This window comes from Mytilus galloprovincialis, chromosome 13, assembly GCF_965363235.1.
Source record: "Mytilus galloprovincialis chromosome 13, xbMytGall1.hap1.1, whole genome shotgun sequence".
Taxonomy (NCBI): domain Eukaryota; kingdom Metazoa; phylum Mollusca; class Bivalvia; order Mytilida; family Mytilidae; genus Mytilus; species Mytilus galloprovincialis.
Genome location: NC_134850.1, coordinates 30660419 through 30675527, shown reverse-complemented (window position 1 = coordinate 30675527; position 15109 = coordinate 30660419). Strand labels below are relative to the sequence as shown.

At 31.8% G+C, this 15109-nt stretch overlaps 1 protein-coding gene across 1 annotated transcript; it reads left to right on the top strand.

Annotated features, from left to right (window-relative positions):
• Positions 1-4264: 4264 nt before the first annotated feature.
• Positions 4265-15109, top strand: LOC143057681 (zinc finger MYND domain-containing protein 12-like). Its single transcript, XM_076231036.1, has 8 exons — positions 4265-4460; positions 7733-7874; positions 8752-8923; positions 9360-9529; positions 10036-10158; positions 10703-10826; positions 13636-13781; positions 14869-15109. The coding sequence occupies exons 1-8, from the start codon at positions 4354-4356 to the stop codon at positions 14986-14988; spliced, it is 1104 nt and encodes a 367-aa protein (XP_076087151.1). The 5' UTR covers positions 4265-4353; the 3' UTR covers positions 14989-15109.

Genomic DNA, 15109 nt, shown 5'->3' with positions numbered 1-15109 from the left:
TGTGGAACTTTGATCCAAATAAAAATGCTTGGCACCCTAGTGGAGAAAACTAGGCATATACAATAATGGAGTTCGTCTCAACTCGGTCGATTCCGTACCAAGGAGAGTAGCGGATTCTACCGAGTATTGCCGAATGACAATAATGGAGTGCTGAAATATAAAGAATAGGGACAAATTGACAAAAATGTTCAACTATAAAGAAATGACCCTGCCCTGAATCTAGTGTTTGCAGGATATATTTTTTAAATGAATTTACCCTTACAGGGTATGATCTATTGTAACTAGGGACAAACTATTTTAAATGGGGGTGAGAAGTAAAAAAAGTTCTTAATCTGTGAAAAAATACTATTATGTATTCCTCATTCTGGCATCATATGGACTGTTTTTTAACTGTTATAAATGTGCGCCAGGTTATTTTTGTAAATAAAACCATCAAAAGATTTGTTTTCCACGTCTCTATTTTTTTCTTCTTCATTGAATGCATTATAGGAGCTACCATTTGATTTTTAGTTGGGTTTGAAATTTGAAAAAAATGCAGGACAGGAGATTTTATTAAAAAAAAAAGGAGGTGACAGGATGAGCAACTTGGCAATTTATGTAAAAAAAGTCACGATAAACTATTAAAAAAAGGCACCGAACAGAGTAAAAAATGTAAGTGCAGGACATAGATTACAACAATGGACAACATTTTCCATCCTATCCCCCCTCATAAAAGTTAAATTGTAGATCCTTTATACTCGCACAGATTCCATTCCATCTAAAATAAAATTGCCAGATTTATACACTTATGTCTGGCATACGTAGTTCTTGATTGGTCATAACCTCAGAAATCGTCTTTTCAAACTTTTTTTAATGGCGTTTATAGAAATCATTCTTGCTTTGTGATTATTCAACACAAATATGATATACGGTTATCACACTTTGACTTTCAACAGGAGGCGGAAGTTACCAAAAAGAAAATCAAAACTCATAAAACGATGAGAGACTAACAAATCGTGTTAAAAAAACGAATAACAAGTCTTCAAAACACTACATAAAAAGGTATTAAGGCCAAACAAAACGAATCCCACCAAAACGGGAGTGACTGACTCAGGTGCTCCGGAGGGGTGAGCAGATTCCGCTTCACTGACATGTGGCACCCGTCGTGTTACTTATATAATTACAAACCCGGTAATATGTATTGTTTGAAAAAGAAATGTGAAAAGAAGTAACAATGTTTAATCGTCCTTTAGCGAAATGTTTCAGGACGAAAATTTAACAGTTTCTGAACTGGAGCGTGAAAATCTTTTTAACGCATGTGTGTAAGAGTTAGCAGCACTGATATGTACATAGTCAGAAGTTGTCGTTTGTTTATGTAATTTATACGTGTTTCTCGTTTCTCGTTTTTTATTTAGACTAGACCGTTGGTTTTCCTGTTTGAATGGTTTTACACTAGTAATTTTAGGGCCCTTTATAGCTTGTTGTTCGGTGTGAGCCGAGGCTCCGTGTTGAAGGCCGTACATTGACCTATAATGGTTTACTTTTATAAATTGTTATTTGGATGGAAAGTTGTCTCATTGGCACTCACACCACATATTCCTATATCGATATATAGTAGAAAGTAACAAGAGCTGGAACACACCCGCGCATCGGGATATACAAGTACCGAGCCACGTCAAATAGATATCAGAAAAATACAATAAAGAGTAAAAGTAATATTCAAAATGATAGATAAAAGAATACTTTAACGCGATATTAAGACAAAAAACGTCAGTATCAAGAATCTATACTTCAAGACCATCGTGTATTATTTGCCAGTAAAGTTGATACGGAATATTTATCAACAAGGTCATGGTATCTTCCGATGGAGAGTTTTAGAAAAAAGGATGAGACGTTCTTAGACATACCCCCTGGTTCATCGACTTTCTGCTCAGACACGGGTGACGTGCTACAAAGTCTGAGTAGCAGCTGCAAGCAGTCTTGAATCTCGAATAAGTTGGGAAAAGTATATCCCATATGTATATTGTTACTTAGATGGGAGAACTTGATAATTTCAAAATTAAAATCATTCTTTTGCCATATATTCTGGTACTGAGATGACCGTGTATATATCAAATTCGAGGTATACGTCTAACAATGAGACGGAGGAAGCCGTGTCTGTTGTTTCTTTAATTTCTAGTTCTACGAGATATATTAGTGGAAAGTTTGGATTGTTATTGGAAAGAATACATCTGAATGTGAAATTTTAAAAATGACCTGGCTTTTTTGATTTTCTTGTCTTTGACAAGTGTCCGAAGGAACTCCGACTTATATGAAAATAAAAAGAGGTCGACAAGGAGAGACGCATAATTCGTTCCTATAGGAATGCCGACAATTTAATGAAAAAGTCTACCTCCAAAAATAACAAATATTTTGACAATGAGAAACACCAGTATACTGATCACTTGATCCTCTGTGTAGCATGTTTTACCTGTGTGTTCACTGTTAACAAAATATGCCGTATGGTACATGTGTCCCAAAGTAATAGATTTGTAGCGTATGTAACCATTTTTATGTCGAAAAGCATTGTGGATTATTTCTTTCAGACGAATTTTCAATTTCTCATTGGGAATGGTGGTATACAGGGTTGTAAAATCAAGTTTCGATTGAGATAATTTCAGATGTAGTCACGATGATACATTTTTAATCGAAATATTACTATATAGTATAATCATGATTTGTACACATTAAACAATAAAGTGAATGATTGTGTGATTTTGAAAGTTTTCAGAAAGCTTTAAAATTGCACTGATTGTTTTTATTAATTAATTGAAGAAATAAGAAAGAACAGAGACAACCTTACACATATCAAATGACAAAGGTTCTAACAACATTAGGGTTAAACTCAACTTCAAATGCAATTGCCAATTCAAATCAAAGTTCAAACTCAAATTCAATTTCAATTTCAAATACAAATTCAAATCTAAATTCAAATTCAAATTCAAATACAAATTCAAATTCAAATTCAAATTCTAATATTCAAATTCATATTTGAATTCACATTCAAATTCAAAATCGAATTTCAAATTCAAATTCAAAATCGAATTTCAAATTCAAACTCAAACTCAAGTTCAAACTCAAATTCGAATTCAAATTCAAATTCAAATTCAAATTCAAATTCAAATTCAAATTCTGTTATTGGTGCAAAAAACTCTAAGATATTGGATTATTACCAAGACAAACAATATTTACAAACATACGATAACCCAGATTCATGTTATATAAGTATATCATATATTTAGATATTTTGGAGGAGGTGATACCCATGCGAATTCGATAATACAACCTTCAACAGAGAACAAGTAAGTAAGTAAGTAAGTTGGTAACGGGACGCATGTATAAGTAACATATCTCATAAGCTCTTACAACTGACAAAATCATATGTACAATTATCACAATAAACAAAGTTCCATCTAACAAAAACAAGTACTCATAAGCATACAAACGAATATAAGTATAGGCTAACATAGTATTGAATATAATAAGTAAACTAAATATAATTTATGTTTTAAAAAGTTTTTTAAAACACTGTTTCTTTTTTGAAAATGTTTAACATTGCTAAACCCGGCCGTATATTAAGCTAAATGGTTCGCTTATGACAAAATGGTCTTTTTTAAAACTTAGTTTAACACCCCCCCCTTTTTTTTTAAAGGAAAGGGGCGGATCCAGCCATTTTAAAAAGGGGGTCCCAACCCAGGGCAATTGGGGGGGGGTCCAACTATATGTCCCCATTCAAATGCATTGATCGTCCAAAAAAAGGGGGGCTCCAACCCCCGGAACCCTCCCCTGGATCCGCCACTGTAAGATAAATATTGTCACGGGTTTTTGTCAAGTTTGCCAGTTGCCGGTTCGATTTTTATTTTTTATATACAATTAACTGAAGAAATAGACAGAAAAAAAATCTATAAATCTTATTCTTGTTCAAATCATTTTTTTTATATTTAGGGCGAAACTACCTAGGACGAGCATAAAACACACACATAAATGATAATGTGAATGGTTTAAGGGATAATGTTTCTACAAAACTAGTGTTTATTATTGTATTTCACAGTAAGCTATCCATATTTAATTATTACCAATCAAGTAAGAATTGAGTAAATTTACTTGATGGTAAAATGGCGAGTGTGTTGCTTAGGTTTATTAAAGGGGACGGCTTTTAACGTGACGACTATACAAGCACTAGTAGTTGCTAGCAACAGTAACTTAACAAAAGTTCTCTCCCTTTACATGCAACAATATTAAATCAGCGCAATCAATGATTGACGGCTTTCGTAGCAACAGCATATCAATAAAGATGGACGACTGAATGAAATGTGATCTCGTACAAATGTAAAAATGACGTTGAATCCTCTTGCAAACCCGAAAGGGACAAATTTAAATTGTGAACTATGTCAGAAACCAGCATTTATTCAGTGTACAAAGTGTCGAGTAACGTATTATTGGTAAGAACAGAGTAATTGAAACATGTTTTAGTAAAATTACAAAGTTATATATGCAGTCGCGAAAAGTATATACACCATGGGGTTTGTATTTTATTGGCAACAGTATTAAAGCATTTTGTGGCAGAAATTTAATAAGTTCGATATTTGTATATATATAAAAAAAACATAGTATGTTTGCAGGGATCTCCATGGCCTGTTTTACGATGGCGCCCCGCCATCGTTCAAATGTCTTGCGCCATCGTCAAATGACTTGCGCCATCGTTAAATTGTCTTGCACCATTGTTAAATTGTCTTCCGCCATCGTTCAAAACTTCATCGTTTTTTGTAGCCCGACGCCATTTTTTTATCAATTATAATCAAATGCATGTAATTGCATAACCCTTGGGCTTTTTATGTTATAATCAATACAGTTCTAACGCCTGAGGGATATCCGGATTAAGATCGCTAATCACTTGTACCTGAGCTTGTATACAGGTAGATCAACAAACCAGACAGGAGAATACTATCTGAGGATAGACGGTCCATTTGTCGATTTAATCAACTAAGTTTCAGCAAATGATTATGATAATTTAGGTTAAATAAATAAATTAATAATCCAGTTACAAAGAAAACAGTTTAACAAGTCGAACACGTGCTTTATTTTGACTTACGCAATCAATCAGCATCCCCCTTTTCTTAAGAAGTACAAGACGCAAAACAGTAAATATTATTTCATCGCAAATAACTCGAGTACTGCTGTAACGATAATTTAGAATTACTTTAAAAGTTTAAAAGTAAAAACTTAAATATTTCCTGTAAAAAAAATATCGTATCGTAATTCCGAATTCATTTCGTATATTACAATCAAATTGATACATCCGCGTTTCCGGTTTCTATTCAGACTAGAAAGATGCATGTTGCACAGCATCAATTTGCCAGATAAAGTCATTAAAAACCTTTTCATTTGTCAACGTTTGCTTTACAAATCTCTTTAACCTTTAACATAACCCGTACGAATTGTTTTGTTGTTGCTGCAAATCAGCCATACCGGTAATGGGTTCTGAATTTGACAGTGTCCATGACAAATAAGCTCCACATCATATGATTTTTAACCCCCATAACAATTACCAAAAATACAAGAAATCTACATGGGGACCTTCAAGACAGCTTTTGGTCATTCTCGACTAAGGGGGGACCATGAAGACTTGGCATTTGAATGGTTAAAAACGGCAATAAATGAAAATATTGATACTTCTAATTCTATAATGAAAATTAAAATAAATATAATTTAAATAAGCAATGAATTAGCATGTTCATCATTCCTTGTATGGAGGGATAAAATACTTCCGATTGCGCTACACTGTACAGCGTAGACACGGTTTGTAATGGTGAAAGTTCCTCCATGGTTCAATTTTCATCCATGGAGATCCCTGTGTTTGTATGTAACTTGTAAGTAGCTTTCATGTTGTATTGTTGATACACCTAATCAATATTTTGAAATTTGTCACACTGACCTGAGAATTTGTCCGGTTTGAAGTGTACAAAGTGTCGAGTAACGTATTATTGGTAAGAACAGAGTAATTGAAACATATGTTTTAGTAAAATTACAAAGTTATATATGCAGTCGCGAAAAGTATAAACACCATGGGGTTTGTATTTTATTGGCAACAGTATTTAAGAATTTTGTGGCAGAAATTTAAACAGTTCGATATTTGTATATATATGAAAAAAAACATGGCATATTTATTTGTTTGTAAGTAGCTTTCATGTTGTATTGTTGATACACCTAATCAATATTTTGAAAATTTGTCACACTGACCTGAGAATTTGTCCGGTTTGAACTTTTGAGGTTATACAACAACCCCTTTTGCATTGTGGCGTCAGATATTTCTATTATAACATCAAAATTTTAAGGGGACTTTTGTGATGTCCAGTTATGTTGGACAAATATCGATTACATTGTAGGTGTATTTATAGGCCTAAGTTGATCTGTTCAAGTCGTTCTACATGTAACACAAGTGGATTCATCCCACACTTAAAGTCGATCAGGCCCTAATTAAAGAAATATTTACAAGGAATAATTTTATATTGGATGTAAAATGTATATGACATGAACTTTGAAATATTGATGAATTTTATGAATAATAGCAAAGGTTGGTGATTAGAAATTGTGTCATTTAAAAACTTATGTGATGCATATTTAGATAAAGTTTTATTAGAAGAGACATTAATTCAAATATTGACATTGTGTTTATTAATATTTTAATAATTTACATTTAGATTTCATATCAAATTATATTATTTGTTTAATCAAGGATTTGTATACATGATGATGTACTTTTTGTAGTACTATACGAATCCTTAGTATAAAGTAAAATAAGATTTCATATTTGAAATGTACATGTATGAAATATATAAAATTTATTTATGACCTAGGCCTTTTTCTAAGTTTGGATTATTATGCATTACCAAAACAGATGCATTTATTGTGGAGCCTTTGACTTTTGTCGAAAAAGCGAGACTAAGCGATCCTACATTCTGTAGTCGTCGGTGTCATTGTTGGCAGCGTCCACAAATATTCACTCTGTGGTTAAAGTTTTTGAAATTTAAATAACTTTCTTAAACTATACTGGATTACTACCAAAGATGGACAGAAGCTTGTTTATGATCATAAGATAGTATCCAGAAGTTAAATTTGAACAAATAAAATTCCATTTTTTCCGTATTTTACTTATAAATGGACTTAGTTTTTCTGCAGAGAAACATAACATTCACTCTGTGGTTAAAGTTTTTAGAATTTTAATAACTTTCTTAAACTACCCTGGGTTTGTACCAAACTTGGACAGAAGCTTGTTTATGATCAAAAGATAGTATACAGAAGTAAATTTTGTAAAAAAAATTAATCCATTTTTTCCGTATTTTACTTTTAAATGGACTTAGATTTTCTGCCAGGAAACAACACATTCACTCTGTGGTTAGATTTTTAAAAAAAATTAATAAATTTCTTATACTATTTTTAATTTGTACCAAACTTAGACAGAAGCTTGTTTATGATCAAAAGCTAGTATTTAGAAGGAAATTTTGTTAATATTTTGTACCTGTGTATCTGTATTTTACTTATAAATGGAGTTAGTTATCAAGTCTATTGGGTATGCATAATTATAGTACAAACACAATTAACTGTAAATGTATAAAAACAAAAAAAAGTACTGGGATCACATGTGGAAAGACATGACAAACAGAATACATTCAGTAATTAGTAATAAATCTTACAATTTAAATTATTTTTGCAGTAGTGTGGAACATCAGAAAGCTGATTGGGTAGGAATTCATGAAAAAATATGTCAAAGTTTGATAGCTTTACGACAAGGTGCCCCCTTTTTACCCTCACAGGAAGAACGACAGAAAAGAGAAAGACATATTTTAATGAAAAAGGTGAGGTTTAATGATTTTATTTGTAATTAGGATCTTAATCAAATGTCCATATTAGGCCAAATTAAAATATATGTGTGGTTCCAGTTACCCTACAGTCCCTACTTTTTTGTCTTTAAAATAGCCTACCCTAAAGATTTTATTGTCATTTTTACATCAAGCACTGTTAAAGTCAGAATGTTGCTCCCATAGACTCAATGTTAAAAAAACACCATAAAATAAAAAAAAAATCCCTACTTACCTACCCTAACTTATTTTCAGATGTAACTGGAACCACTCATACTATTTTATTTGGCCTTAAAACCACCTTGGCACCTTGGTGATCTAATTTTCCCCTAGATAGTAGGAGGTAATAAAATATCAATTCTTTGAATATCACAGTTCCACTGATAACGTATTTGTATGTTATATTGAAGATATATATATAAATATTTTCAGTGATCTCCAAAACTTAATGGGTAATGTGATGCTATAGTGCTTTAATATGATACTAAAGTTACATGTATCTGTCAGGGTTCTCACTTAGGCGAGTCCATGAGTCACTAAGGCAAGTTATGGACTCGTAAAAATCTGTCCGAACTCACCATTTTTTTCCAAAGATTCATCAAGATTGAAATATTTTGAATAAAATATCTTCATCTTACTATTGGACTCACCATGGTAAAAAATTACAGATTTTGAATGATTTCATTATAAATCATTAACATTGTGTTATAATTGATGATATGGTACAATTTGTATAAATAAGATGCCAAATTTCTCTTTTTCTCAGATTTTTTATGAATTTTGGATGGATAACATATTGTTTTAAACCATCACACAATCATTTTTTTTGTATATTTTTGAAAATACAGAGAAAAAAATATTATACATTTTTCAGACAACAATGATTGACCTTACACGCACAACGGGACAGAAGTTACTTTTTGAAGGTCGTCATGAACAGGCGGTACCAGCAGCAATGCAGTCCCTAAGATTTGCTATTGATGTCCATGGTCTAGATAGCATAGAGCTTGTGCCATCTTATCTAATCCTAGGAGAAGCTAGTATAGGTAAGTTGTTAACTAAAAAATTCAATTTAAAGAGTTTGTTGCCTACATTAAAATCCAAAGAAATTGGGTAGATTAACCAAATTAACTGTGGTCTATGTTAGCTTAAGCCATTATGTCCCAAAATCAAGCATATTTTGGAAATATTTGAAAAAGTATTGTCAAATTGAATAATGATTTTTAGTTTTGAAAAAAAAATCATTCCTCCTCAAATTGTATTACTGTGGTAGCTTTAGGCTAATGAGTTCTCTCAGGGAACTCTGATTTCCTTCACCAATGAAAACTGATTGCCATGAAACAAAATAGCCCAATTGTACTGAAAGTGGTGTTAAACATCAGTCAATCAATCTTGTTCGTTGTCATTTTGTTTTGGTATTAATCTATAAATTGTTTGCATTGTGTTCAAGGGAGATAATTTACCTATCATATATTTTTGCAGGATTAGGACGTTTATCACAAGCAGAAGAATATTTGGCCCAAGCTCAGTGGACTGTTTTAAAGACCCCATCGTGTTCAAATGCTATCAAATCTAAACTATACAGGAATCTAGGACTGTTATATGCAGCCAAAGGAGAGTATGACGATTCCTTACGACAGTTAGCAGATGACGTAAGTCAAATCTATCTTTTATCTTATTTTTTTAAAACTCAATTAGTGAACCATGACTAATATTTTGTAAAGAGAGGTAATTCATATTTAATGTAACATTTATTGTGGATTTTCTCTTTTTCTTTTATTTACTGACAATGTCTAAATGATGTGTTTTGAATCTTTGCAAAGCACATTTAATTTTTTAAATATCTATCCTTACTGTGACGTAATAACACCAGCATTGACAATTTGTGACATAGGATTTCTTCTTCTTCTTCCTTGCTAAGAACTGGATTCTTAAAAGAATGTTATTCATGTAAGTCCACTGAACAGATTTGTACAGGAAAATGCATGAATTTGAAATTTTCTTGCAGTTTGCATCATTCAAATATGAAATTTTATTCTTATGACGTTATGTAAATTTCTATAAATGTTTCAAAATATGATATTTTATTTTTATCATGGTTTGTCTAAATTGCACTTATGAATTGTTTTATTATATAGTTACCTCGTTTTTTTGACAGATTTATCATGCCTCAGAAAATTTTGGTACAAATGATATTAGGACATCTGGGGGTTATTTTCACATGGCCAATGTATTTTTCCGACAAGGAAGAATGGAGATTGCTGATTCCTTATATCGACAGGTAAAGTTAAATAAGGCAAACTTTCTGCAACACAAAAATATATATATGCTCTGAGTTCCAGTGCAAATATTTTTTTTTAACTTGAGTGATTTTGGAGATTTAATATAAATAAACATGGACTCGATTTTCTTATTTCATTTATGTATAGCAAGCTTAAGTCTCTTAAATCTTCTTGTAAAGCTTACACACTAAAAAAATAAGTAATCAGAAATAAAATAACTCTTGATTTAGTAATCTGTTTAAACAAAAAAAGTTATAAAAAAAATAATCTAATAGTCGATATGGGAGATAACCCATGAATATTATTTTTGTATTTTACTTTATATAGAAATTACAGAGATGTATGTTTTTGTTTCACTTTAGGTATCAAATATATGGTATAATCATTTACAAAAAAATATTTCTTGATTTAGTAAACTGTTTAAACAAAAAAAGTTAAAGAAAATTTAAAAAATCTAATGGTGATATGGGATAGAACCCATGAATATTATTATTTTTTGTACTTTAAAAAAGAAATATGAACAATGTTTTTGTTTACTTTTAGGTTTCAAATATATGGTATAATCATTTACAAAAAATTGTGAAAATAAGAACCAAAACTCCTGATACTCCACAAGGAATTGGTCCATTGATTATAGAATCCAGCGACGAAAAGGAAGATACTCTAGGTACATGTTTATTTATAGACTTTTGGTATTACTAATGAATATTTAAGACTTGAAGGTTCCTATACTATATATGATAAATGATTGAATATTAGTGTCTGTAACTTCTTTTTTTTACAAATTAATCAATATCTTACATGTTTTATGTCTGCGGCCAGTCTAAAATGGTATTGGACAAAGGGAGATAATTTTGATACCACACAACTGTATTGGAAATAAGCTAGAATAAGATAATTGTAGGTCATCATTAAATTGTGGAAAGCTAAATGGTCTCTTAGGGTGAAATTTGCAGATAACATAAGGGTCATCAGTGTTCCAGCTAGGTTTTCAAAAGGGCAGGGTGCCAATCCTGAAAAAGGGCATTAAACGCGCGATATGATAATATGAAAAGGGCATATTTTAATAAAAGATGTTAATCAAACATTTGTGTTTATTCGTTGAATCACAGGTTATACAAGAACAACATCTTTAGCCCATATAGAACTCTATCTTTCTACTTTTAAGGCTGAAAAATTTGTCAAGCAGCTTGTCACACAAGTTTTTTATCATTGCTTGGCACAGTTGAACTTTATATGCAGTATGTTTTGAAAGGAGATCTGTTTCATACTGTTTCTATGGTCTACCACATTTTACCAGTTTCACCTTTCTACCCCTGCTGTGCTTGATGGCAATACAGCACAAAACAGCTGTGCTCAGTAAATTCACAATTTTAGGATATAAAGCAACAGTGAAAAATAGTATCAAAAATAAAGAATACAGAAAAAGATGACCAAGGCACCCTACAAACACTGCTACTAAGACCCTCTTTAACTTTTCCCATAACTCAAAATAAATACCTAAACATATATATTCTTAAGCAAGAAGTATGGAGACACATTTTAGAATATGTAAATGGGTTACTCAATGCTAGGAAAAAAATCAGACTGAGTTATCTTTCTTTATTCGGGTGTGCTCCTTCTTTGGAGGATTATAAACAGTACGTAAATATGATGTAAATATGATCACAATATGGCAGCCGATTTTGTTATTTTCGTATCAAAAATGAAGGCAGTCAATGACAAATACGTCTGAATTTTCTGTTTATTTTACAGAAAACAAGTAAAACAATGTCTTCAACGAGTTTATAATGGTTTTCCAACTTTCTGTCATTACGTTTCTTCCATGAAACTACGGTAACAACATCGCAAATTGTGCCCAAGTTGTTGTATGCACATTTCTTCAAAGATAATTGCCGACTGACCGATTCTATTTGAACGAATTAATGTTGATGATCATTAATGACCCATCCGATAAACGGATTACCTATAACAACAGATTATGACACCAGTTGTAACCATTGATTAGCTTGGGGTGGTAAACAAAGTCATAATCTTTTCCCCAGGTAAAATTTAGTAATTAGCGTATCATATCAATACGCAAATTAATATGCAATCGATCTTCAAAAAAGGCAGGGCGCCCTGGAAACTGTAAAAAGGGCACAGGGCGCCACTCGGAAAAGGGCGGGCGCAGCGCCCTCTGAAAACGGCCTAGCTGGAACACTGGTCATACACAATTTGTTTAGTCTCACATCTAAGTATCAATTGTATAAATATATGTGAAGTCACATAATTCCAGAATATTCTTCCGTTGGGAGATATTTGCTTTCAAAAGCACATGCAAAATACATTTTCAAAGAAAAGCAAAGAAATGTGAGGTTTGTTAGTACAATGTAGTAGGAACACATTTGCAAATATGAAAATACAGACTAGTCTTTGAGTTTTAGTTACATGTTTACCTGCAAATTCAGGATACTTACAAATATATTACAGTCAAACCTGATTAAACCGGACCCTGAATAAACCGGTTTCCTGTCCATTCCGGTCGAAAATGAAAGTCCCATATTTTTCCATTCAAAATCTTTGTTAAAATACCCTTTGTAAACCGGTCCCTGTGTATTCCGAATTCCGGTCTAATTATGAAGTCCCAATACTCTTAATTACATTAATTATTACCTGTCAAAACCGGTTTGTCTAATTAATTTCATTGATCGATATGCAATCAAAACATATTTTTTATACAATATGGCTTTTCGTGATAATCAATTAGTCATATGTCAAACTGTGAACCTACAATCGTACAGTAGTGAGCTGTATTATTTATCAAAATATTATAAACGTGTCAATTAAACGAAAAGACACACCAAATATATCTTGGATTGAACTTACGTTTTAACTTGGATAAACAAATTAAAATCGCGGAGTAAGAAATTCACATCGTAATTTCGAAATCCTGGGTTCCCTGTTGTGAACCCCTAAACAAATGACCTTGATAATGAAAAACACCCGGATGACAACAATCAATGGATATTGTACAGTGTACGACAACGTTTCGAAAGTGATGAAATTACGTTTGAAAATATTCTGGCTTTTTAATCGGCCATTCCAACATTTCAAATTATTGATCATGGGAGTAAATCGAAACTTTCGTCCTACAATCCAAACTACTCAAGCATTATGATGCAAATGCAAACAATGAAAAACGAAGTGAAAGTACTTTAATTTAAATCAGATATAATTTACAAACAGAGAAAACTTTTACATGCAAAATGTCGGACGTCACAAGTCATTAACTTCCGGTCAAAACGGAAACCTGAATAAACCGGCTCACTGTCCAAACCGGCCCTTTTTTATAGTCCCATAGCCGGCAGGTTTACACAGGTTTTACTGTACATGAATACTAATCTAAGATTTAGTTTTATTTTACTTTTCAATATTACAATGTACCAATATGTCATTTAATTACTCAATCGAATATTTCTTTTTGTATTCAATAGATGAGGCACAAGAGGCTGAAGCAATACAAGTTTTAAATGCCATCTATGATATGCAGGAACACCAGCAAAGCAGACAGCCTCAAGATCTGGCCACTATTTGTCATGCTTTAGCCATGCTTTACTTTATATTGATGGATATTTCTAAGGTATGTTCTCTCATGATTCTATAGCAGATGCACAAATATATCAGTTTGCTATGATGTAGTACTTTCTAAAAGTCTAAATAAAATTCTTAATTAAAAGGTTATGTTAATGACACCCATTAAATTTTTCAAGGTAGTAAAAAGTCTGTGATGTCTTTAAATCCTGTACAAGTCACTTTTATGTCATTGCAAGCTTTCACTAAAAGAGATCATCTTTCATTAGTATATACTTATATTGTCAAATGATCACAACAGCATGGCAAAATTGTAAGATCTCTTTTGTCACATATTTCAGTCTCTATAGTTTGAAAAAAAAATTGTAATATTATGGTGTTAACTAACACTACGGTGAGATAATTCTATAACATCAGTTAAATGATTTAGGTGTAATACCACCATTGATTTCCCCCTATTAGTCTGTTAAATTTGCACTTTTCTAAAAATTGTGAAGAATTTATCTTTGCTTCAAATAAAGAAATACTTGGCATGAGTTTTATCCTGTCCAGTATTACATGTATAGAAAATAAATCTCGCATAACACTGCATTGCATATAAGAAAATAACCATTACTGGAAGTTAAGCAATCAGATTTCCTTCCTTATTTAACCTGTGTACAAGCTTTAGTTTAACCATGTAACCTCAAGTTTCTAAAATATTCTATAGAAACCCCAAATAAAAACATAATGGTGCTTTGAAATACCCAAGATATATTTTTATGACCCAGAAATGTTTTACTGCAATAAAATGTAGGATTGAATACCTACAACTGTCAAATTCAATGGAATATTTTTTTCGACCTATTTTTGTATGCGACCAGATGTGACGTTTTACACTTTTAATCACATTGTATTGTTAAGGAAATATAAAGCTTCTCAATGAACAAAATCAGTGTTTGTCAAGCTGTTATATACTCAATGAAATTTTTCCGAGAAGAGTCAGTGTTGTTCAATTTTTTACATTTTTGGCAAAGGGTCAAAGTAAATATTTTGTCAAAGTTTAATGAAAATTAAACGAGCCAAATTAATTTTAGTCAGTGTTTGGTACCTTAAATAATAGTTGAATTTATATTTCGTTAATTTTGTATTTTCAGGCTAAAGAATTTGGAAGAAAAGCTGTAGTTGCCAGCGAAGGACACCCTGATGACTCCCTGTCTCGTACTATTGTTGAATTTATGAAGAATTTAGAATCACAGACACAGAGAGTCATTTGAAATACTGTGATTATTTGTATATAACTGTGATATTGACTAATTCTTAAATGATTTCTGTAAATTGAAGATTATTTAAGGAAATTACTGTATACTTATGTTATTAAATAATTATGTAAGTTAT